At 36.5% G+C, this 26,586-nt stretch overlaps 1 protein-coding gene across 2 annotated transcripts in view; it reads right to left on the bottom strand.

The window, feature by feature from the left end:
• Positions 1–26,586, bottom strand: part of SETD3 (SET domain containing 3, actin N3(tau)-histidine methyltransferase) — a 127,263-nt gene that overhangs the window by 91,879 nt on the left and 8,798 nt on the right. Inside the window, exon 2 of one of the 2 annotated variants that reach the window (XM_072630266.1) lies at positions 96–122. The exons of the other annotated variant lie outside the window; for it this stretch is intronic. Within the exon in view, the coding sequence (XP_072486367.1) occupies positions 96–109 (14 nt within the window). The 5' untranslated portion in view covers positions 110–122. The remainder of the gene's footprint in view (positions 1–95; positions 123–26,586) is intronic. 2 annotated transcript variants of the gene reach the window in all.

Below are 26,586 nucleotides of genomic sequence, written 5' to 3'. Positions count from 1 at the left end.
GATCAGTTACCATGAAACAAAATCAAATAATATAAATATGAGGTGGCAATGTCTTACTCTTAGACTTTAAGAGGACATTAATAGCTATTTCTTACCAAGAAGTTGCCATATCCTGAAGTTTCCTTCCAGAAAAAAGTGTGCAGCAAATGTTAGTATTTTGGATCTCAATGAAAGAAAGACTGCTTTGCACTCTCTGGAAGAAAAGCTCATTACTTTTTCACTTATAAAAACTACAGTTAAAATAAATTTTACTGGAGAATTTTTTTCTAAATTAACAAATAAAATTCATACAGGCTAAAATTAATAAGTAGGTAGCTACAGAGATAAAGTATACACAAAAGAGCTGCAGACAGAAACTGGTGACCTAGGCAAGCAGAAAGAAACATTTTTTCAGATCAAGTTTTGAAGATAAATTCAGTTTCAGGGAAAATTAGACCTGAAATCCTATACAAGAAGGAGGGGAAAGTGAGACAGCCATGGAGGGGAAAATCAGAGATGGTGAGACCCACAATAAGCCAGAGCTGGAACTAGAATTGAGGGAAGAAGAGGCCAGGGACATAGGCCATCTGCTAGCTTCCTATTTAATTATCCATGTAAGTTAGGGGCTAAGCACGGTCTCTATATTGCTGAAATAGTATAAGTACTCCAGTTCTTGCAAAATATCAGCGGTCTAAGACAATGCCCTGATCATCCTACCCTAAATGTAGCTGCGGTTCCCATGTACTCAAACTGACCATGAGCACAGATATATTTTCTTTCCCTTACTTTGCTTTAACAGGATTATCCCACAGGTTCATGTGATTTAGACCTACAAGAGATATCAGATATCATCCAGCATAAAAAATGAATATGAGACTAGATTCAAAAACTAGGCAGTAGAGAATAACTAGGGTTGAAATTTCACAAGGTAGAAGCAGAAACATGAAGGACGAGAGTGGTGCTATCTAGGCTGCATATGAAGATAAGCCAAAGCCATAATTGGGTTAGGGTACTGGGAGAAATAAGAAAGACTGTGAGTTTGAGCATCAGAAGGAGGACCAATAGAAGGAACAGTAAATCTGAGAAAGAGGGAAAATTGAAAAGTAAAATGGAGTACTTCAGTGATGAAGGAGCGGTGTGGGAAGAATACTAGATTTGGGGTCAGTACCTATGTACTAATCCTGGCTTTGCTCCTTACCATCTGTGTGAACTTGGAACAATTCCCTTTAATGTTGTTGGGTCTCTATAACCTCAACTGGAAAATAAGGGGTTTGGACTAAATAAATAATTGGACTAAATAATCTTCTATCTCAAAAATCATGATCTTATGATTTCCTTCATTTTACAGATGAGGAAAAAAAGTTCAATCAGAAGCCTGGTGTGGGGATACAGATATAAAAAGTGAAGCAATCTCTACTCTCAAACAGCTTACATTTTATCAGGGGAAACAACACAGCCCCATATTACAAATATAATAAAGGAAAATAATCGTAGAATTTTAGAACTAGAAGGGACCTGAAACATCAATTAAACAAAATCCTTAATCTGACAGATGAGAAAATGAAGACACATAAAGCTGAAGTGATTTGCTCAAAGGCACACAGCTGGTCAGTGGAATAACTGGACTAGGACCCAGTTTTCTTTTACAGAGAGAGAAAAACAGAGAGACAAGAGAGAAAGAAAAAGAAAAACTCAGAGAGGGAGAGTAGGGAGGGAAGGGAAAGGAAGGGGAAAAGAAGCATACTCCCACTAGTCCAATAGGTTTTCATTTTATCAAACCTCCTCTTGATTCGATTCTTTTCGGACTTCAAAAACGCAGTTTCACCTCTCATATATAAATGAAATAACTAAAGCAAAACATACATTTGGAGGTAGGGATGCACAAACTTGTGCAAAATAAATGCTAAAGCAATAGGGGGCATGTGAAGACCACGATGAGATTGTGCTACCTTGAGAACTCCATGTAGGAGGTGAACTTGAAGAAAATAAAGGATTTAGATTGGTGAAAGGGAAGGACTAAAATGTAAATAAAGGAAGAAATAAGTTTGTAAAGTACAAAGGAAGTATAGAAAGGAAATTGAAACTAGGGAGTAGTGTCAGGGAATAGGCTAGGATAAAAGGCTAGGTAAGAAAGGCAGTACTACCAAAAGATTAGCAGTGAAAACTCTGTTAGGGCAAAGACCTTAGCTAAACTTGTAGAGAGGGGAAAAAATGAGAGCAGGCAGAACAGTGAGATCTCTCCCAAAAACTAGTATGTCCTCCACACACATGAAGCATTTAATACATATTTGTGGGTCTAAAGAAAGATCTTAAATGCTAGCCTGGAGAATTTGATTTGATCTGAGCTGCTGAAAGTTCTTAGGAGAACTAAAAGAAAACAATGCGTTATAAAGGATAACTAATCTGAACTAAGGGAAGTTGGGTGGTGTAGTGGATAGAGCACCAGGCCGAAAGTCAAGAAGACTCATCTTCCTAAGTTGAAATCTGGCCTCAGACGCTTACTACCTATGTGACTTTGGGCAAGTCACTTAACCCTGTTTGCCTCAATTTTTTCATCTGTAAAATGAGCCAGAGAAGGAAATGGCAAACCACTCCAGTATCTTTGTCATGACCCAGATGGGGTCATGAAGAGTCAGACAAGAGTGAAATGATAGAACAATAACAAATCTGAGCCCAGGAGGCACTGTGGCATGGCGAATGGGAAGCAGACCTCCACTTCAATCAGAAAGACATACATTCAACTCAGGCCTCAGACATGTACTGGCTCTATGATGCTGGGCAAATGGTTGAACCTCTCAGTATCCATGCATCTTTCTAACTGTTGCCCAACTGCACTAGTGGAAGGTGTTTCCTCAATAGGAAATTCCTACACAGACAAAATCAAAGTTAAATAAATATCAAAGAAACAAAATGTAACAAAAAAATAACAATCAAAAAAATTTTTTGAGTATAACATAAGGAAGAAATAAGCATGGGAGAAACTACCAGCTAAAAGATCACTACAGAAATCCAGGGATGAAGTAGGAAGCCACGCTAAATGAATGAAGTAACTTTACCAGATTGCACAATATGAGAATTCATTAGGCTGGTCACAGGGAGAAAATAAACAGCAAGTCAGTCAAACAGTGATGATATGATAAGCTCAAATGGGCCAACCATCTGTTAGGGGAAACCAGAAGAAATGCTCTGAAGACAAACTAAAGTAACCAAACCAAGTGGTCCAGTTTCATTCATAACACTATGCAACAACAGATACAGAAGAGATGCCTAGTGCACAATAATTGGGATGGTTCTTTAAAAAACGCTGGACCACAAGAAGAAAAAGAAACAAATATGAAATCAGAATCTACAAAATGAAAAGGCACCATGCAAAACATTTGATTTCTACAAATGGTCTTTTCATCCACATACACAGATGCAACAAAACAAAGATTCAGAGCTCAAAGAGACCTTGGATGCCATCTAGTCCAACCATATTCATCAAGTCTTCCTCAGAAGGAAAACAGAACGTAACTGGATAGGTAACTTGCCAAAAATCACATGAAGGTCATATCTAAATCCATATTGCTTGATTCCAAATCTAGGGACTCTTTACACCACATGCTTCTTCTCAGTGTGAGGAGTTCAAGGAAAATGTCATAAAAGAGATGACACCCTTGCTGAGTATTGAACCAAAATGGAGTACTGTGAGAAGTGACATTGAGGAAAAAGTATATTCCAGGCAAAAGGGGCAGCCTAATGTGGAAGATCATATGGGATCACATTACCAGAGCTTTAGAGCTGTACCCTAGAGGCCATGTAGTCTAATGTCCTCATTTTAAAGAAACAGCCCAGACTGGCTAGAATTTTGGGTATGTGGGGGAAGAGTAATACTGAAACTGCCTCCTAATTGGTCTGCTTGCTTTCACTTTCTCTCTTCTTCAAGGTCTGACCAATAGCTCCCTTTTGCCTCTCTGACAAAATACAAACTCCTCAGCACAGTTTTTATGGTCTTCCACAAACTGGCTTCAAATTACCCTTCTTTAAATACACATATATTTGGATAGCTAGCAAACAATCATCAAGAACATAAAAACTACTTCCCTAAGGCTCCACATAACCACCCTGTAACTTTCCAAAAAAAAAAAAGTAAAACATGCCTCATGGCTCCCATTTCCCTATGAATGTAGTATCTCTCAAGCAAGCTCCTGTAGGGTAGGAACTGTTTTTTTCACTTTTGCATTGCTATCCCGGTCATTTAGAAGTGTCTGGAACACAGGGAGTACTTAATAAATGCTTTTTCATTCATTAAAAACACACACATATAAAACTACCCCAAAATCCCAACACTTATTTTTCCATTGACCAAAAAACTATAAAATCTAGAGGAAATAGTTATGTTTAGAGAGGAAATCATCTAGGATTTTTCCTGGTTTTTATTTAGACCCACTTCATTATCTACCAGTGACATTTCCGTAAAGAACTACTGAATTTCACATAAAAAAAAAAAAACCCCAAACCTCAAACTATAGGAAAGTCTAGTCTAAGAAGTGTAGCCACATTCCCAAATATAGCAAATCAAGTAGCTTGGCAGAAAGCCCTGTACCAAAACATTGTCAATGATGGGTTTAACAGATATTCTCCCTTTAGCACGGTTGGCAAGATGTTCTGCTGTGTGAGGCTCTAAACAAATAAAGAACATCACTTTGATGGTAAGCTATAAAAATAAAAATAAATCCCCTTCACTTAATAGTTCTGAGGGGAAAAACAATCAAGTCACTGATATTATTTTATATTCACACTATAAATACAATCCATCAACTGCTACAAAATAGGCTCTACTTATTTATACACTGTTGCCTATGATTTAATGAGTTGTCTTCAATCAGAAAACTTTGTGAATCAACTTATGGAAGCACCTGATTCTATTCAATCTGAAACTATAGACCTTTAAAGATGTGTGGAAAGAGATTCTGAGAAGAACCATTAAAATGTAATAGTCAGGAAGTAAACTTCATCTGCTAAAGACTCTTCTAAATTTGTACTCCTTTTATGGTTCTCCTATGGTTCAGTTTGTGTCATCTCTCACATAAGGCATTTCTGATCATTCCACTCCATTTTCTGCCTACCAAAATTACTTTGTATTTGCTTATGTAGTTATGTCGACATCAGGTGGGAGATATTATGGAGGTAAAAAGCAAGGAGTTGAAGGTAATAATAAGGTTACAAATCTAGGTGACTGGAAAGAAAATGGTGCCTTCAATAGAAATAGGAAAATTTGAAAAAGGGGTGGTTTTTGGAAAAAATATAAGTTGTGTTTTGGACATGTTAAGTATGAGATGTCTCAAAGAAATCCAGTTTGAAATGTCTGAAGAGGAAGTTGGTGATACAATATTGGAGCTTAGAAGAGAGAATACAGATCACTGAATGATCCAAACAGAGATAATTAAAGGAATGATGAAGTCACTGAGCGAGTATCTATACTTTCTAAAAAAACAGAAAAGAAAGAAACCCAGGATAAAGTCTTGGAAAATACCCAGTTTGGCACAGTACAAATTGGCAGGAACACAGAATTTGAGAAGGGCAATACCATGGCATAAGGTTGAAAGCATAGATGGAAGCCAAACAATGCAGGGACTTAATGTCAGACTAAGGAATTTATATTTCACTCTAGAGGCAACAGGGAACCACTGAAGCTTCTGAAGTAAAGGAATGACATGGTAAGCTACATGTTAGGAAGATTACTTTGGCAGTTATACAGTAAGATGAGACATGAAAAGGGGAGAAACTAATTAGAAGGCTACCACAATGGTCCAGAGGAGATAATAAGAGCCCAAAGTAGGGTGGTGATGCTGTGAACGGACAGAAAGGAGATGGATGAAATATGAAAGCAGCCTCAACAAGATGTGTCAATTCTATAATATCACTCCCATTCATTCTTTCTTATTTTTATTTCAGCTACCTTACTTCAGGTGTTTACCTATTCTCATGTAGACTATAACACCCTCTTCATTATCAGTCTTTTTGCTTCCACTCTATTACTTCAGTCCCATTACTGTAACATGCTGCTCTGCCTGCCACAAGTTTCTATTTACTCCAGGCTCTCCTAAGCTCAAAGAAAAGTCTAACTGGGCTCTCCAGTCTCTTTTTCTCTTCAGTTTATCATACATAGCTGCAACTGGATTATTCTTCCTAGAACACTGGAAAAAGTCCCAGATTTAGAGTCAGAAAATCAGTTAAAATTCTAGTTCCTACATTTTATCTGTATGACCCTGGGTCAATCTTTTTACTTCTCTGAAATTCAGTATCCTTATTCATAAAATGGAGATAGTATCTAACATTCAGTACGTGATAAAACTGGTAGGAAAACTGGAAAGTTTTCTCTCAAAAATCAGATTTAGACCAAGATATGATTACATATGCCATAATAAGTTTCAAATGGATATAGCCCTATATATAATATATATACACAGAGAGAGAGAGAGAGAGAGGAACATGGTAGAAAACACCTTTTATAACTAGCAATAGGGAAAGAATTCATGACCAAACAAAGGACAGAGAAAATAAAAGAAGGTAAAATGTATAGTTTTGATCACATGAAATTGAAAAGCTCTTGCCAAACAAAATCAAGGCAGTTAAAATTAGATGACAAAGTTATCTGGGGAAAAAAAACTTTGCAGGAAGTATCTCTGATAAAGCTCTCATATCCAAACTATTTACATAACTGGTTCAAAAATATATTATACATATATAGCATAATATTTATATATTATTTATGTATACATGTACCTATTATAATGAGAGGAATTCTCTGTTAAATAATGAAAGTATACAGGCAATTCTCAAAGAAAGAAATCTAATCTATCAACAGTCATGAAAAAAATTTTCAAATCACTAATAATTAGAGGAAATGCAAATACATTCCACTCATACTCTTCAGACTGTCAACTTTTGTCAAAGTTGACAAAAAGGGAAAATGATAAATGCTGGAGGGAAAGTAGGTATATCAATGTACTGCTGGAGCTCTGAAATGGTTCAACCATTCTGGAAAGCAATGTTAAAATGTGCTTCAAACATCACTAAACTATAGCCTTTGATCCAGCACTACTACTATTCAGTCTAATATCCAAAGACATGAAAAAACAAATTAACAAAAATATTCATTGCAGCTCTTTTTGCCACAGCAAAATTCTTGAAACAAGGAAGGTGTCCATTTATTTGGCAGTGGCTGAATAAATTATATGAATATTAAGGAATATTACTGTGCGAAAAATGAACAAAAAGAGATGCTTTTAGAGAAACCTGGGAAGTCTTATATGAAATGATGCAGAGTACAGTGAGCAGAAGGAATATGTTTTAAACCTATATACATATAGGTTTAAAACAACTTTGAAGGACTTAGGAACTCAGGCTGATGCAATGACCAACTGTGAAAGAATGATGAAGCATACCATCCACCTCCTAACAGAGGAGATTGGACTTCAAGATACAAAATCAGACATATATTTCTAGACATGGCAAATGTATATATTTCTTTTTTGCTTGACTATACTTATTTGCTACAAGGGCTATATTTCTCTTTTTTGTATTAGGAATCTGGAGGAGACAGGAACTTCTCTGTGAGTGAAGGAAAAGAAAGAAGGAAGGGAGGAAGGAAGGAAGGAAAGAAAAAAAGAAGTCGAAGCATTTTACACGTGCAAAAAAAAGTACCGAAGGAGACAAGCAAGAAAATTTTCAATGTAAGGTGTTGAATTTTACTTTTTTAAAAAAATTAAGTTTATACATTCAAAATTCACAGTTTTTGCCCATAATATTCATTTTCTGTTCTGCTTTACATATGGAAATGTTCATTTGAGTGTTTGTGAAGTTTAGAATAAAAACAAAAAAATTTTTAATAACATTTGCACAACCTACCTCATATAGTGTTGTAGGAAAAGCACTTTGCAAACCTTACAGTAAAGTAAGTTATTCGCAAAATGAGAATGATAATGCCTACAATACCTATCTCTCAAGTTTTATAAGGAAACTGATAGGTGCTATAGTAAATGAATTATCATTACTATTACAGTTGTGATTATCCTCATTCACTCAAATCTTGCTAAGATAGAAGCTGTGTCTGAAACTACTACTAGAAATGGTTAATTAGTGTTCTTACTGACATTTTCTGGACTTTGTATTGACCCAGTTACTCTGGCCAGTGCCTTGGGTATAAACTACCTTTCCTAGGATGCAACTACAATTGAAGTTTTAGAAAAAAACAGTCCTATACTACTTGGTTTCCACTGGGACCATTTTAAAAAAAGGTTTCCTGTTCCAATACCAAGTATAATATTGGGAGTTGGGAGAACAGTGCCAAAATACCCAATGAGAATTCAGTCCTGGACCATACCAGTGTCCCAGATCTGCTACTAAATAGATGCATGCCCACTTTAAAAATAATCTCTTCCCTTTTCCATGCCTCTTTTATCAGTTTTGAGAAATAAAGGAAAAGAGCATTGCACGTGGAAGTCAGAAGACACAGGTTCAAATCCTAGCCTCTCTGAGGCTATTTCCTATTAAAATAGAGGTGATAATGCTTGCATTGCCTGGCTTCCAGGGCTGTGAGATAGATTATGCTATAGAATGGATTTTTTAATCAGGTTTGGGGAGTGAGGGTAGGGGGGAGTTGACTAACTCCCTAACGTCTCTTCCAATTCTGAGATTCTGTAACTGAGATAAATGTAATAAAACACTTTTGTGACTAAGAAGCACTAACAGAAAGGTATTTCTATATTTGCTATTTTGGTTATAAAATTACAACGGAAATAAAAGCATAGGGAGGCAACAAAGTAAATGGGAAAAAATAGTCATCGAGTTGAGTTGAAATACCAGCTACATGATCTTGGGAAGGTCCCTTGATCTCTCAGAGCTTCAGTTTCTTCATCTGTAAAATGTTGACAATACTTGTGGAATTACTGTTTATGTTTATCATGAGGAAAAAAAATTCAAATCCCCAAGTACAGCAGTAACCAAATGCAAAATATGCACATATAAATGTGAGGAGTTGTGATAAATTATTAAAACTTTGATGGTTCACTAATGACAGATAAAATTCAAATTCCCTAGCCTGGCCTTTAAGGCCTTCCACATTATGGTTCCATCCTACCTTCCAGTCTTAATTCACCTTATTCCCTTTCATACACTCTAAGTGACAGTTAAACTAGACCACTAGCTGTTACCCTAATATTCATGGCCTTCAACACAGATGGATCTTAAATGAATTAAACTATTATTATTAATAATTATGATGGTGAGGTGGTACTTTAAAAAACTTAACAATTGTCACTAGCAGTCATGATTTACCAGATAGCTTATAGGATGAACCTGGATTTCCCACCCTAAAAATGACCTAAAATTACATGGAATCTTGAAAATGTCATACTAGAAGTCTTCCAGCAGAGTTCAGCCTTTGGTATCCGTGAAACCAAGGAAAGACTATTTTCCTTAGAATTCCATTTCCAGCAATAAATTCTTATTTTCTATTCTCCTCTAGCGACATCCACTTTCAACCTTTCTCCCCTAGTACTAGGTACTTAATCTCTTACTGCCAAAACAAGTGACAATTAAAAACTTTCAACTGAGCAGTTGGAGGCTCAGAAAAAATTCTTAAAGTGCTATTGTTCCATGGTCTCTCTACCTTTTCCTATTAATCAAATGTATGTTTATACTTTTATTATAAACCTTAAATACCTTTAAACTTAGGTTCATAAATAGGCTTGAATTTTGAGAAATATGCACCACACACATTTTCAGACACAAACTAATTCATAGGTTTGGGGGTATTTTGTGGAAGAGAAATTTTTTTTTTTAATATTCTGTATGTAGGGATACAGAGCTAGAGAGACAGAGAAAGAAAAAGGTAGGGAGAGAGGGAGAGAGACAGAGAAAGACAGGGAAAGAGAGAAAGGGGAAAAGAGGAAGAAGGAGGAAGGGGAGAGGAAGAGGGAGTAGCAGAGGGAGACAGAAACAGAGACCAAGAAACAGAGAATTTCCAGACACATTCTAGATTCTAGATGAAATAATGAATGAAATAATGAATCTCTATTTCATACTATTTTTTTTAAAAAAAGTATAAAATTTTATACATTATTTTCAAAAACTGTTCTGCTTGTCTATGCCTCCTTATGAACTTCCTTCTGTCCTCTTTTCATTTTTTAAAATACTTTGGCCCTCTTTTTTTTAATCTCTTTTGCTACTTCCTCCTCCTCACAACTGATACTCCCAATTAAAAACAGAAATTAAAATGAATGCACACAGTGACTGTGTACAAAAATATTTATCTTTCTGTATCTCTTTGTCAGGAGGTGGGGAGCATTTTTCACGATAGGTCCTCTGCAGACAAAGCTGGTCACTGTACTGATCAGAACTCAAATTTTTCAAAATTGTTTTTCTGTACAGTGTTACTGCCCTTGTATAAACTGCTGGGATTCTGTTCAGTTCATACCATACATGATTTTCTGAAATCATCTTTCCTTAATCTATAATACAATATTGTATTAACTTCCTATACCACAATTATCCATTTTCCAATTACCCAAGAAGTGATCTAAGGCATTCACCCCTCAGATTTTTTTGCTTTTCTTCCTCCCATTCCCATTTTCTTAATATTCACATCAGGATCAGAAAGTTTGTTTTGATTGTGACTTTCCAGTATTATCTTCCCTCTTGATGAATAACCTCCTTCCCATCCCATTCTCCCATCCTCACTTGTTTCCCTGTTGAGTCTGATGTATTTCTACACTAAATTGTGTGTTCAACTCTACTATGTCCATTTCAGATAAGGTGAGGCTCATGTGATGCTCACTCCTCACCATCCCATATTACATATCTGAATATTCTCAAGTATTCCAATTATGAGAAATGCAAGTTCCATTCCATTCTTCTCCTGTCTACATAGGTGTATTCCTTTTATCCTACTTTATCTTTCCCCTCTTAAACTAATCTGCTTGCAGGAATGCTACTTTTCTTATTTAACTATTTCAAAACCCTTTGGAGATATAAGTTCTGAAATACACATGTTTCTCCTCCCTCATAAGAAAGTTAATAAATCAACATATAGCTACTTCTAGGTGCTCAAATAAATTTACCTTTTTAGGTTTCCCTGGTCTCTTGGGTTTTGTATTTCAAAGTTCCTACTCAGCTCTGGCCTCTGGCTTGGTAGTTATTTCATGAAAGTTCTATTTTCCCTAGAGAATTATATGCAGCTTTTTAGGGCAAGTTATTATTGGTTGTAAGTCTTTCTCTTTTGCATTTTGGAATATTATATTCTAAGATCTCCTTTTATTTACAGTAGAAGCTACTGCGCATCTTATGTGATTCTGATGACCAGTCTTTCGTACTTGAACTGCTTCTTTCTGGACTGTAGGAGTACTTTTTCTTTGGCATAAGAACTCTGCATTTTTCTTACATTTATAGGATTTTTCCTTTGATATTGCTTTTAGGAAGTGACGCATAAGTTCCTTCTATCTTTTGCTCTCTGGTTCTAATAGATATGGGCAGTTTTAATTTACAGGTTTGTTTTTTTTTTAAATAGTGTATAGGTCATTTTTTCTTAATCTTGTTTTTCAAGTAGTCCAAGGATTCTTATATTGCCTCTTTTTGATCTCTTTTCCTGGTCAACTATTTTTAATGTCAGATATCTCACATTGCCTTTTTTTTTTAATCTTTCAATTTATTCTAACACTTAATGCTGTCTCCTGGAGTCAATTCTGTTTGTTCAATTCTAGTTTTCAGGGAATCTATTTTTTGAGTAGGAATGTTTTCCTAAGTTATTTATTCTAATTCTTTCTTCCAAGGCTTTTTATTTAATTTTTGCCTCAGTTCTTTGAGATATCTATGTAATATTCATGGAAAAGCAATTTCTTCCTTTGAGTCTGCTAGCAATTATGGAGTTACTAGCTCCTTTTTTTTTTTTTTGAAATCTCTAGATTTGCAACAGTTTTTATATTGCTGCGTATTTTCTTTGACTTACTCATCTCTCTAACCTTAGTTCCTGAATTGAGGTTTTGTACCAGGGACAAAATTTATCCCCTGCTCCATTTTTTGGATAGGGTACTCAGCCCTGCTTGGTCTTGCCCTAGGTAATCAGGGTTTCCATTCTGACCTTCTACCTCTTGGGGTTCAGCATTCTCCCCATATTTGAAGTTCAATGCATTGCATCTTCACAGCCTTCTCTAGTACCTCAGGAAAGGGTATTTAGGTTACCTCATATTCCATGGACCTGGACTGTCCTTGCCCGCTGCTACTCATGGCTTCTAAGATCTCACACCCTCATACTATTTCAGGGTAGCTTTTCACTCTTGCTGGCTCCATTCACTGAGCCTTGAAGGCCACATATATCCAATGTCTGGTTGAACTAGAAGGTGGCACTCAATTGCTAATGGCTCTGCAGGTGGGGACTACCTTTATAATTGTCCGTAGATTTCTGGCAAACTTTTTCTGCAGTTCTGGGCTGGAAGAAGTCACCCACTATAGTTCTCACTGGATTTCTTGATCATGATTGAATCTGGGGCAAACTTCAAGATTTCACTAGAATAGGTAAGGATATAAAGCTGCCCTTCCCACCTTCTTATATACCTCATGGTCCTGATCCATATAGTTCTACATCCCTGGGGGTCAGGTCTACAAACTGTGATTCAGGACAACTCACTTGGGTGGGAGGGGGTGATGGGAACTGGAAACTGTCACCAAAATAGCAAATTCTGGCCCTGGGGGAGGAATGAAGAGGACCCCTAGGGCCTAGATAGGGACAAGGAGGAAAGAAGCCAGGGAGAAGGAAATCTTAAAAGAGCTATACAAATAGAAACTATTATTTTATCATGTTTCTCTGAAATTATAAAGACAAAATCTTTTAGGGGTGCCTCACTGCACAGAAAATAAAATTCCAACAATGTGAGTTTCAACAAGGCTTAGTAGGAACTGAACCTATGATTTGATACGTAGGAAACATAGGGTAGATTCTCCTGATACAAATGCAAGTTGGCACCTTCTCTGAAACTTCTGGTCTTAGAAAATTACCTCACAAGTAATTTTACCTAAATTTTACCTTTACCTTTACTCTTTTCTGCCCTGGAAATAGGGTTGTTGGGTTTGGGGTTTGTTTTTTTTTTTGGTCTGTGTTTTCTTTCACAACATGATTATTATGGAAATGTTTTGCATGACTACACATGTATAACCTATAATGAATTGCTTGCCTTCTCAATAGCAGGGTTGGGCTGGGGAGGAAGGGAAAGAATTTGGAACTCGAAGTTTTAAAAATGAATGTTAAAAATTGTTTTTGTGTATAACTGGGGAAAAATAAAATACTAAATAAGAGAAACGTAAGTTAAAACAACTCTGGGGTGCCACCTCATACCTTAAAGAAATGACAAATGCTGGTGGGGATGAGGGAAAATTAATAAACAGTTGGTGGAACTGTGAACTAGTCAAAATGCTGTAGGGAACAATTTGGAACGATACACAAAGGACTATCAAACTGTGCATCTTTTGGTCCTGCAATACCACTACTATGTCTGCACCCCAAAGAAATTAAGAAAATTTATTTTTCTTATATGTACAAAATTATTTATAGCAGTTCTTTTTGTAGTGGCAAAGAATTGGAAATTGAGGGGATGCCCATCAATTGGGGAATGGCTGACCAAGTTGTGTTATATGAATGTAATGCAATACTACTGTTCTACAAGAAATGATGAGCAGGGAGATTTCAGAAAAACCTGGAAAGACTTACATGAACTGAGGGTAAGAGAAGTGAGCAGAACCAAGAGAACATTGAACAAAGTAACAACATTGTGCGATGACTGACTTTGAGAGACTTAGCTCTTCTCAGCAATGCATTATAATGATTTAAGACAATTTCAAGGGACTTATAGTGGAAAATGCTGTCCACATCCAGAGAAAGAACTATGGAATCTGAATGCAGACTGAAGCATACTATTTTCTCTTTTTGTTCTGTTTTTTCCTTCTAGTGGTTTTTATCTTTTGTTCTAATTCTTCTTTCACAACATTACTAATGTGGAAATAAGTTTAATGTGATTGTACATGTGTAGCTCATATGAGATTACATGCTGTCTTGGGGAGGGGAGAGTGGAAGTAAGAAGAAAAAATATGGAACTCAAAATTTTGTAAGTGAATGTTAAAAACTATCTTTGCATGTAATTGGAAAAAATAAAATACTGTTAAGGGAGAAAAAAAGAAGACTAAGTTCAAATCTGGCCTCAGACACACTTACTAGCTGTGTGAACTCAGACAAGACACAACCTGTTTGCCTCAGTTTCCTCAACTGTAAAAATGGGGATAACAATAGCACCTACCTCCCAGTGTTGTGAAGATCAAATGAGATGATATTTGTAAAGCACATAGCACAATGCTTAGAAAACAGTAGGTGCTATATAAATGTAAGGAATTTTTATCGTTGTTGTTAGAATATCCAATAAGTGTTTGCTGAATATTTTTGAATAGTCATTGTAATCCACTTCCTAGAAGGGAAACTGTCAGATTCATATGCAAAAGGAGGTTCCACCAGAGAACATTCAGCACACAGCAATGTGATTTGTTATGTTATTAATCTTCCCAAGGGGGCTGAAAACCAACCAAATTAAGAAAAAAATAAGTTAGTCTGCAACTGAAGTAACTCCAACCTAATCTAAGCAAGCTATTGATGTCTAAAGAATGGAAATGAGTAGGAGAAAGATCATAAGTTATCACCATTTCCTAAAGAAGCTTAATCAGTATAAATCAATAACCACAATGGGGAGGCCAGAAAAACCTGGAGATGTCTTCAGACAAAGGATGTTTGATTTCTTTGATATGGTGAGGAAATATTACAGCCAATGGTAGCAACCAATTTAGAACATAAACTAATTGATAAAATCTTGCAAAGGAACATGATAGAAATTTATAAGCAATATAAAAATATCAAGACGCAGTTAAAGAACACAACCTTTATAGATGGCTTGGTGAGAAAGACTGAGCTAAAACTGCCGAGAGAATTTAAAAATGAAATGTTGGGAGTGTGAGGGAAGAGTTTGGGAGGGAAAGACATATAAAGAGAAAGAGAAAATATTTGTCAAAACTTCTCAAATTTTCTTTTTCTCTATCAATGAAAGTGGAACCACCACACTTGGGTTCTAGTATTAACACTAGGTGGGTTGCAGGAGGAAGTAGAAATCACATTAAACAATTTTAGAGTTGCTTTTTTTTTTTTTTGCCTTCTCATTGTATGGGCTGAGGAAGAAGAAGAAAATTTAGAATTAAACAAAAAAGAACAAGAAAGTCTCTGTTTTAAAGATAAAAATTAAATTTTTAAAATCACAATAAAGAAAGCTATGATGGGGAAAGCAGCTGGACTAAAATAGGTCAATGGGGAGGTTCGTTCAGGAAATAACACAATTTAGGTATAATGATTTAGTAACGCAATGGAGGGATCAATTTTCAGGATGGAAAGAGAAGGATACTGGTGCTTAGAAAAAATCATGGAAATTGTTGCTAAAAGGAAATGACGAATCAGAAGATATCTGTGTCTGCCAACCTATAAGCCTGATTACCTATCTTTGAGGAATCTTTATAAGAACAGTCTGCATATTTCAGGGCATTCTTAATGAGGATGCATGGGAGTGAAATAGAAAGGTGTTTTTTTTTTAAGTTGTGTTCTATAATGGACCTGGTGTGTGTAGTCACGTGGCTGACTGGAGGACAGAGATAAAACAAGACCTCATTGTGCTTGTTTGTTGATTAAAGAAGGACATTTGATTCATTGGAGCAGAATAGTGCCTTAGGGACTCTCCTGCAGCAGGGAGTTTCCCATTGTGTGTTGAAATTATACAGGACTTCTAGAGCAACACAGATTGCAACACAACAAAGATGGCTTGATTTGACAAACTTCCAATTATTATCAAGGCATAAAACAGGGAAGCATGGGTTCATTAATGGTATTTGCTATTATAATGAAAGATGTCCAGCACTGAGTTCAAATGAAGAGGGTATTTTTCATTCATCTATAGATAAAGGAAGCTCTTGTTTACTGATAATAAAGTTCTGATGACATCAAGTCCCTGAACTTTATGTCATGAATCAGTCTCCTAAATGAGAATGACGAAAGAAAAACAAGTTGAAAAAAAAACCTTTTTTCAGACTATAGTTGTAGGGAGCTTGTCCATCAATAAATAAATACACACACACATACACACACACACACACACACACACACTAGTGTATGTGTGTGTGTGTGTGTAGAGATATCTATAAGCAGAATACAGATAACTGTAGATAGTCAAAATTTAAAATGAAGATAAGTCCTTTGGAAGAACTCTTGGAAGAAAAGAGAAGTATAGTCTTAGGAAACTGTAGGGTACTTGTAATGATTTCAATCTCTAGATGCAAAAATAAATTTTTCCTTTTCTTCTTATTTTTTTTGTGAGGCAACTGGGATTAAGTGACTTACCCAGGGTCACACAATTAAATGTCAAGTGTCTGAGGCTACATTTGAACTCAGGTCCTTCTAACTTCAGGGCTGATGCTCTATTCACTACATTACCTCGCTGCCCCCCCAAACCCTATATTTTTAACAGCAATGTTTTTCCAGAAGTGATAATCAATATGATGTAATGGGAGTACAAAACCAGTCCTCACAATCAGGAAACCTAAGTTTTTAAGTCCTGCTTTCGATGTATACTAGCTCTGTGACCATGGGCAATTTTTTACCTTTCTTTGTTAAATACTTGCCACATGGTCTGGAACACAGTAAATTGTTGCAAAATACTGTTTGATGGATGCATTAATACTAACAGTTAATTGTTGGTATGTTAAAATATAAACCACCCCAAAAATCTTAGGTCAGTTGTAAGCTTTAATAGTTCAAAACGATATTTAAAACACTTAAGCTTTAATAGCCTAAACTGCAGTCTTTTGAGACATTTATTTAAGCACCTACAAAGCACAGAATGACCTAATGCATTCTAGAAGACACAACAAAGTCTAAGACATATTCCTTACCCTTAATGAGTTTATAATTTGATTGGGGAGGCAAGACACACTCACTCTAAGATAGATTTTCATTCTAATAGGATAGACAACATGTAAACTACAAGGTACATATAAGGTAAACACATTGTAGCTGGAAGGTAATCTCAGAATGGAAGCAGTAGAAGGTGGATGAGAAAGACCTCCTGCAGAAAGTTGGATTTGAATTGAGACTTGAAGGAAACCAAGAAAACCAAGAGGCAGAAGTAAGGAAGGACTGTGTGTGAAGAACAGTAAATAAGCCAAGGCAGCTGAATTAAAGAGTGTGTGGAAAAAAGTATAGGCAAACTGGAAAGATAGGAAGAGGGTAAGTTTTGAAAAACTTAAAAGGCTTAATAGAAAACTTTTTATGTGACCCTGGGGTTGATAAGGGGTTCTTGCAACACTTTGTATAAGAGGAGTCCTTAATAAAAATTGAGTGACTTTTGTCCCATTTTATACTCTAAAGCAAAAAATAGTAGCTTAAATATGATCTTTAGTATCAATTGAGAGCTTCCCTTTATATGTTATCAAAGGAATTGTAGGTCTTTTTATATCATATTGATATAAGTATTTATTCCAGTTAAATGTCCTGTATAAATCTTGCCAGTTTTCCTTTAACTGACCCAAAGGGCAAGGAGAGGGTTCCTCAAAGTGTTGAAAGCTGTGCTCTTGCTCCCATTCCCTCCAGGAGCATTCACTCCCAACCATTCCCTTTCTTTTCAACTTCCCCTTTTCACTGCCTGCAAACATAACGAAGTCAGACTCATCCTTGAAAAACAAACAAAACAAAACAAAAAACATATTGCTTGATCCTTCCAATCACTTAAGAAACGGTCCTATATCATTTCTTCTTTTCATTGCCAAGCTCCTAGAAAGAGTTGTCCAAAATTACTGTCTCCATTCCCTAACCCACCACTCACTTATCCCCTGCAATCTCACTTCAGATGCCATAACTCAATTGATGCCACAGCTCTCCACAAAATTACCAGTAGGGACTGCTAAATTCAACACTGTTGGCCCTCCCCTTGCCCCAGGACATGTTCTAATTCCCTTGACTTCTGTGGGCATTGCTCTCTTGGTTTTTCTCTTGTCTGGTTACTCCAATTTTGCCTCCTTTAATGTATGAACCACTTCTTCTCACCGAGTGGGTTTTCCCAAAGATTCTGTCCTGGGCCCTCTTTTCTGGACTGATCTACATTCCCCTCCAAGAAGTAAGCAATTCCCATGGTTCTATTAGCATCTCTATACAGATGACACTCAGGCAGTCAACAAGTGTTTATCAAGATCCTTTCTTTGGGTGATATTTTTTTGTGCTATTTCAGAGATAGTAGTCGAAAAACTGTTTATGCTTTCTCCTTTGCCCTTTAACAACATTGACACTATAAACAAGTCAGTTTGAGGGATAAAAAAAAAGTACAAAATACTAAATTTCAAAAAGTTTGGACTCAAAGAGACAAAATAAATTGCAAAAGAGAAAAAGTAAAAGATTTAAATAAACAAGAAAATAAAGATGTCATGAGGCAGTTCCTAACTGATAAATTACATGGAAAATAACCACAACACCAATTTAGAAAGAAAATGAAGAAGAGGTTTACCATATATTTAAGTAATTTTTCCAATATTAAGGCAATAGAGGCCAACAGCATTTACAAGTCCATGGCTCCAGCACCCAAAACATGAGAGGTTATTTCAAGATATTTACTAATACTGTATCCATTTTAAAATGCAAGGCAGATGATAGAACTTTTGATAAACAAATAGTGACAAATTATTAATTTAAATTATATAGTAATGACTAAGTATCATTCCTGAAAAACAGTAACTTCTGACTATTCTAGTGAACCCCTTTTAGAATCCACATTAGTAGAAAGTAAGTAGGTCATGGAGAAAATGAACATTGAAAGCCCTCCAGCTACAAACAAAGATAAAAAACATTTGGAGAAAGCTGTTTTGTTTTTAAAAATTCTGGTTTTCAGAAGTACATTTTAGTTCATACATATAGTGATACATTGCAGCTGCACACTATTAAAAAAAATCAAAATAAAAAGGATGTGCATTGGTATTTTTCCTGGTATTTTTTTTCTGGAAAATGTTACTTTCAACTAAACATAACACAAATAAACATTTTTGATTACATTCATTTGGCAATTTATCCAGGAAACCTTAACTCAAACACAGCATCTGTTTTTCAGTGTAGTCTTACACTTACCCAATTTTACAGTTGGTTTAGTTATAGAACAGGATAGTGATATGGTTTCTTCAGGTAACCCAGCTACAAAATTTATTTGATGAGTCTGTGGGAGCCTACTAAAATCCTTTATAAAGAAAGAATAGGAAGTCTTCACCCAATTTCACTAAAAGGTAAATTATTGAAGTAGTTCGTTGGGCCCTACTGTCCCATTAAATTGTGTTAAATATATACATTATATAAATCATAAGTTAAAGCAAATAAAATATTTTCCAAACTTAAGCTAACAGTGAACATATTATACCATATACTTTTCTTGCCTGCAAAAACGTGTCATAGACATGAGATATAAGTATTTAGGAAAGAATTTTTTTCTAGATATGTTTGAATGCTGAGGATTGAACAAAAGGTTATAAGTAAATAAAAATTTGACTTTTCGTGCAGAAAAAACTATTTTGACTTTAACATCAAGTCAATTTACATATTTACTTGGGAAAAGAATGTAAGTTCTTTGAGGGGAAGAATCTTGTTTTTACTTTGCCTCTGTGTTTCTGGCACACTGTCTTGCAAATAGTAGGAGTTTAATAAATGCTTTAAAAAAAAACTTGAGATAAACTCCATACAGCTAGTCTTGCTTTATGCAAAACAAAAAAAGCTTTTCTTTCTCTTAACTTATTTCATAATTTCTGATACCTTTACATAAAATTTCTAATTAACTTTCATTCTACTAGAGTAATAAAGACTCTGTGAGGGCAGGTACCCAATCATATCTACTTTTTCTAGCATAGTGTTCTCCATACATCAGATTCTTAATAAATGATTATAGAATATACAATAGTTTTAACCTTAAAATTTCTCATTAGCCTACAATCTTTAAAGAAACTCAAATGTACTAAGCAAACTCATTTAAAAAGAAACGTGCAGACTTTTTTTTTTTTTGGTAAAACAGAATCATCTAATTAATTCCTGATTTAAGTGCTTCTAAAATTGAATTTTCTTAAGTCTGAGTGCACACCTATAATCCTTCTGCCAAGAAGTAAACCTCAAAGCATACATTTCACCAAACAAATGTTCAATATCTTGGAGAGCAATTTTCTCTTCAGGAACTTTGACTTGGGGTAATCCCTAGTGACAGTATAAAACAGCTCTAATTAAAGTCAAAGGACTACAAGATTGAGAGTTACAGAGGATCTTAGAAATTATCTAGTTCAACTCTATTTCACGTTATGAAACTAAAGCTCAGAGCAGGGAGGTGATTGGCCCACACTCCACAGGTATTAGGAGCAAGACCAGGATGCAAATCCCCCTTCTTTAATTGCAAATTCAGTATTCTTTCAAATGAACTGCCATTCTCTGTGCTATCACCAACCTGTCTTCAGGAAACAAGAAATTGCTTTCAAGATTTTAAAACTTTTCTGATTTGGATATGGAACTTTGGTTTAACTAAACATTGCTCATCAACACTCTTAAAGAAGATTTTTTTACCCACATTATGGTTGGTCCCATAGTTAGAAAAAGTCTTACTGTCTAAAGACAGGTGTTCCATGAAATAGATGTCCCAGAGTTATATTTTTGTCTCTGTAGCGTACAGAAAATAGTTACTAAGAAATTAGTTTCATTTAAATAGTTGGGGAAGGGTAGCAAAGCAACGATTTTCCTATTGTACTTGACGGACTACTAGATTAGGGCAAGGAACTGAGGAAGAATGGAAGAAAAACTATATATATGACAATTAAAAAAACACATAATAACTGAATGATCTTTCCTAGATCTTCCCCAAGAACCTTCCCCATACATTCTAATCTGCTTATATTCCACACACCTATACATAGAACCAAGTTAAAGCACATAGATTCTGAATATCTCTTGATCTAAAGTAGCTCATCTACATTTTGGCCAGTCATTGCTAACTACAGTCTAAGTACCCTAGTAGGATTGTGGGTAATTCAGCAAATAATAAAAGGAGATACTGTCCTATTTATGCAGCTCTGGGTTAAGGATTAGAATTCCCAGGCTTTCGTATCAGCCCACTTATAATATAAGCCTCTTTCCTGGATTATTTAAGGTGTAGTGAGTTAGTTCCCTGATACTCATGATGCCTATACAAAAAAAACCTGCTATTCTTGTTCAGTCATGTCTGAACTTGTGACCCCATTTAGGGTTTTCGTGCCAAAAGTACTAGAGTTGTTTGCTGTTTCATTCTCCAGCTCATTGTACAGATGAGGAAACTGAGGCAAATAGGATTAAGTGTCTTGCCCAGGGTCACACAACTAATAAGTGTCTGAGGCAGGATTTGAACTCACAAAGATGAAGGCTTCTAGACTTCAAGGTCAGCAGCACTCCATCCACTGAGCTACCTAACTGCCCCAAAACAAACCTATTGCCAAATAAAATATTTAAGTAACACAGAAAAGAGATGTAGTCTTCATAACTCTGTTCTAATCAATGAAAGAAGTGGAGGTCTTGCCTACTTTGGATGTATTCTTTTTTCCTTGTTTTCTAAAGGGAAAGACAGAGTTTCTCCACATTAATTACAACACCCTTGAGGACATGATACAATGTTCCAATCAGACATTCATTCCTAATACATAATAATATGCATTGTAACTTTATTACCTTTTAGTAAGTCATAGCTACATTAAGAACATTAGCAATGTATCTCAGGTCACACAGGAAATAAGGAAATCAATGACATATTCCCACACTGCTATATAAACTTGCTATATCATTTTCGGCAAAATACCAAATCTCTCTTAATCTTAACAAAACTGGCTTTACTCTCCATGAATTGGAGATACATTAAATGCTTTAAGCTACATCAATACAAATTTTTTTTCATACTTTTGGGGGGAAAAGGGATTCCTACAGCTGATACACACTAACAGCACAGGATATGCACTCTCTCTCAAATACTCTAGAGATGGTGGCTGGAGGATAATATGTACTTTTGGTTACTGAAATTTGCTTGCTTGCTTAAACAATGGATAAAGTGTTGGCTGGTTACAGCTAGTGAGAAAGGCAAAACGTTTACAAGAATGGCAGAAGCAATAACCAATTGGACAAAATTAATTTGAGTGGCACCTCCTCTAGGTTCAGCCCTGTCCTTGGGGAAAGCCCTCCCTTACCTCCCAACAAAAAACAAAAGCAACAAACAAAAAGGCTTGTCAGTTTAAGAAACTTCAAGTGGCCCAATTTCAGATAGCAGCAGGGCCAACCAACCTCTTATTACATCATCAGTTTTTAAAGAGAAAACAAAGACAGACAGTATAGTAGATAGAGTACAATAAATCATTTAGTTCATTATCATCCCTTCTAGTGACATAACAAACAAAAACTTTAAAGATCTGAATGGATTATGTATCTCTGGTACAACTAGTTGGTGCCCTGGGCAGCTAGGTGGTGCAGTGGATACAGCACCAGTGCAGAAGACAAGAGGACCTGAGCTCAAATCTCACCTCAGACACTTGACACTCACTAGCTTGTGACCTTGGGCAAGTCACTTAACCCCAACTGCCTCATCCTGGGTCATCTCCAGTCATCCTGATGAATATCTGGTCACTGGATTCAGATGGCTCTGGAGGAGAAGTGAGACTGGTGACCTGCACAGCCCTCCCTCACTCAAAACAAAGTCAAGTGCAAGTCACGTCATTATTTCTCTGATGGCATGGTCTTCTTCAGGCAATGAAGGACGAACACACAGTTGGTGCCCTATCTCTTCTGGGTTCACTAAGTGATCTATGAAGAAGCAGAGTTGAATTAGACCTCTGAGCAAAAGCATTCAAAGCATCACAATCTTCTGGACCAGTCTTCCTTACATAGTAAAATAACCCTTGCTGCAGCTTCTACTTTTTGGTCTTAGTTCATCATTCCTGAGCAATCTTCCCCATAACTGGCCTTTCAGATAGTTGAAGAGAGCTAGTATATCACCTCTCCTTGGAGAAAGTGATTTCATTTTTTTTATTTTGTATCCTCAGCTCCAAGTATACTGCCTGGCACATAGTAGCAATTTGAATGCTCACTGATAATATTCTTCCTCCTTACTTCAGGTCAAACCTTGCTTCCTTCAATCAATTCTTTATAACAATGTTTCAAGATTTAGAATGTCAGTGTTCCCTTACAAAAAGTAGCTTCCAGAAGTGATTTGACTAGGGCAGAGTACAAAGAACTAATTATCACACTTCATGAGCATTTGCTTATCTGGGTCAGAACACTGGCAAACACCAAGACTGGCTTGATGAAAACGATGGGGAAATTCAGAAGCTACTAAATGAAAAACGAGCGCTCCACAGGATTTACCAGCAGGATAGTTCATCCACCTCTAAGAAGGCAGCATTTAATTCCATCAAAAGCAAAGTACAAGCAAAGTTTAGAGAGATGCAGGATTCCTGGCTCAGTAAGAAGGCAGATGAAATTCAGTTTTATGCTGATAGTAACAATTCAAAGTGTTTTTATGATTCCCTGAAAACTATTTATGGACCAAAAACCTATGGTGCATCACAACTACTCAGTGCTGATGGAGCCACATTGATCAGTGATAAGGACACTCTCTAATCCTAGAGAGATGGGCTGAACACTTCCATAGTGTTCTCAACAGATCATCATCAATCAATGCTGAGGCCATTGACCATTTACCTCAGGTTGAAGTCAATCCCTCCTTAGCTCAACTGCCAACTGAAGAAGAGGTTTTGATGGCCATTAGGCTCCTTTCATGTGGCAAAGCACCTGGTGCTGATTCTATTCCAGTTGAGATTTACAAGGTAGGGGGACCACTGCTCATACAAAAGCTGACTGAAATTTTCCAGGTTATATGGCAAAAGGAAGTTATTCCCTAGGAGTTCAAGAATGCCTCCATTGTCCATCTCTATAAAGGTAAAGGGAATAGACTGTCCTATGATAATCACGGGGGGGGTGGGGGTGGGTCTTTTTCTTAGTCACTGCTGGCAAAATCCTTGCTAGAGTCCTCCTTAATAAGCTGATACTTCATCTGGAAGATGTTCATATACCTTAGAGTCAATATGGCTTCAGAAAGGGCCGAGGAACAGTCGACATGGTATTTGCTGCCTGACAACTCCAGGAGAAATGCCAGGAGCAGAACAGAGGTCTGTACACAACGTTTATAGATCTAAGGCCTTTGACACTGTTAGTCATGAGGGCTTTATGGAAAATTATGTCAAAATTTAGTGGCTGGAGAAGTTCATCAATGTTATACACCAATTTCATGATGGCATGTTTGCCTGGGTTTCAGATAGTGGACAGTGCTCTCATGCCTTCCCAGTCAACAGTGAAGGGAAACAGGACTGTGTGCTTGCTCCCATGCTTTTCAGCATGATGTTTTCAGCCATGTTGTCAAATGCTTTCAATGAGGATGAACATGGCACCAAGGTCAACTACTGTACTGATGGTTAAGTTCTTCAATTTGAAAAGGTTACAAGCCAAGACCAAAGTGAAATTTTACAAGCCAAGACCAAAGCATGATTTTCTATTTGCAGATGATTGTGCACTCAATGCAGCCTCTGAAGCTGAGATGCAGCAAAGTATGGATCAATTCTCTGCTGTCTGTGCTAATTTTGGCCTAATAATTAACACCAAGAAAACACAGATGCTCCATCAGCCACCACCACACCATCCATACATGGAACCATCTATTACAACAAATGGAGAAGTTTTGAATGCTGTGGATAAGTTCACTTACCTTGGCAGCGTACACATTGACAATGAGGCTGATGCACATATTGCCAGAGCTAGCTCAAGTGTTTGGGAGGCTCCAAAGAAAAGTTTGGGAGAGAAGAGGTATTAGATTGACTACCAAAGTGAAGGTCTACAGAGCTGTTGTGTTGACCTCATTGTTATATGCCTGTGAAACATGGACAGTCTACCAGGGCCCTGCCAGGAAACTGAATCGCTTCCATTTGAACTGTCTTAGGAAGGTTCTGAGTATCTCCTGGCAGGATAAGGTACCACACACTAAAGTTCTTGCTCTAATTGAACTGCCAAGTATTCAAACTATGCTTCAGAGACGTGCAACTCCAATGGGATGTGCTGGCCATGTTGTTTGAATGCAAAATATGTGCTTGCCAAAAAGGCTATTTTATGGAGAACTCATATAGAGCAAGTGATCACACAGTGGTCAGAAGAAGTGATACAAGGACACTCTCAAAGTCTCTTTCAAGAACTTTGGATTTGACTGTGAAACAGGATGGCGTGCCCACATCAGAAAGGGTACTGTGCTCCACAAGCAAAGCAGAATTGAGACAGCACAAAGTAAACATAGGATCTGAAAATTTGGAGTAATCACTCCAAAAATTCACATGGACTATCTGTGCCCAAGCTATGGCAGAGCATTCCGAGCTCATATTGGTCTGATCAGCCACAGTCAGACACGTTGAAACTTCACTTTATCATGGTGATGTCATTTTAATTCTCTTCAAAAACAAAGGACAACAACCAACCAACATTTCTGTAAATTCAGTCAGTTTACATTACCTTTTTTATTGAGTTCACAGATAATGAGCCTCTAAGTTTTTTTTCAAATGAACTACTGCATCAAGCTGGGCTTCTTCTATCTCATACTTGTACAATTGGTTTTTTTGAACCTAAAGGGGAGACTTACCATTTGCACCAATTAAATTTAATCTTGTAAGTTTTAGCCTATCTTTTTAGCCTTAAGTTTCAAATCCTCATTTTCTTATCCAATATAATTGCTATTCCTCTAAATCCATCATCCACAAATTTTGTAAAATGTACCTTCTAACTGATTAAATGTGTTGATGAACACAATGAAACAAGGTAGGTGGGCTAAATCCTGTGCTAGACTACCAGAAACTTTCCTCCAGGAAGATAATACATTAATCAAGATTCATTGGATGCAGTTATTTAATTATCTATAAATCCATCTAACTATGCAGCCCATCAAACTGAAAATGTGAACTAAACAGGTTTGAGGTAGGCAACATTTACCACATGTTTTGTTGCTGCTACACTAATGAATATCCAAATATTCAGGCCAATGGGAAAATCCCACCTAGTCATTCCTTTTCCCCCCTAGATTGGCTTCACAGGAAGCTCGCACAGGTCAAGAGTGGACAATATTCTATTAAGGTTTTTAGGATTTATAAATAGAACATGGACCATGTAAATGAAAAGATAAAGATGTAACGTTTAAAAAGTCAAAATGAAAGTTACTATGGCCTTCAGAATGACTTAAATTGCAGTTCAAAGAACAATGGAGAAATACAATACATATGCAAATAGGTTAGAGCATACAACAAGGTTTCACTTAGGCATATAAATGAGGTCAGCACAATGGCTCAGTAGACTTTGATTTTGATAGTTTAATACCTCTTCTCTCCCATACTTTCCTTCCTTCAGAGCCTCCCAAACACTAAGCTAGCTCTGTCAATGCT

The sequence above is a fragment of the Notamacropus eugenii genome, chromosome 1 (genome assembly GCF_028372415.1).
Source record: "Notamacropus eugenii isolate mMacEug1 chromosome 1, mMacEug1.pri_v2, whole genome shotgun sequence".
In the NCBI taxonomy this organism is placed as follows: Eukaryota; Metazoa; Chordata; class Mammalia; order Diprotodontia; family Macropodidae; genus Notamacropus; species Notamacropus eugenii.
Note: the sequence above shows the minus strand (reverse complement) of the source record. Positions and strands in the feature narration are given on the sequence as shown.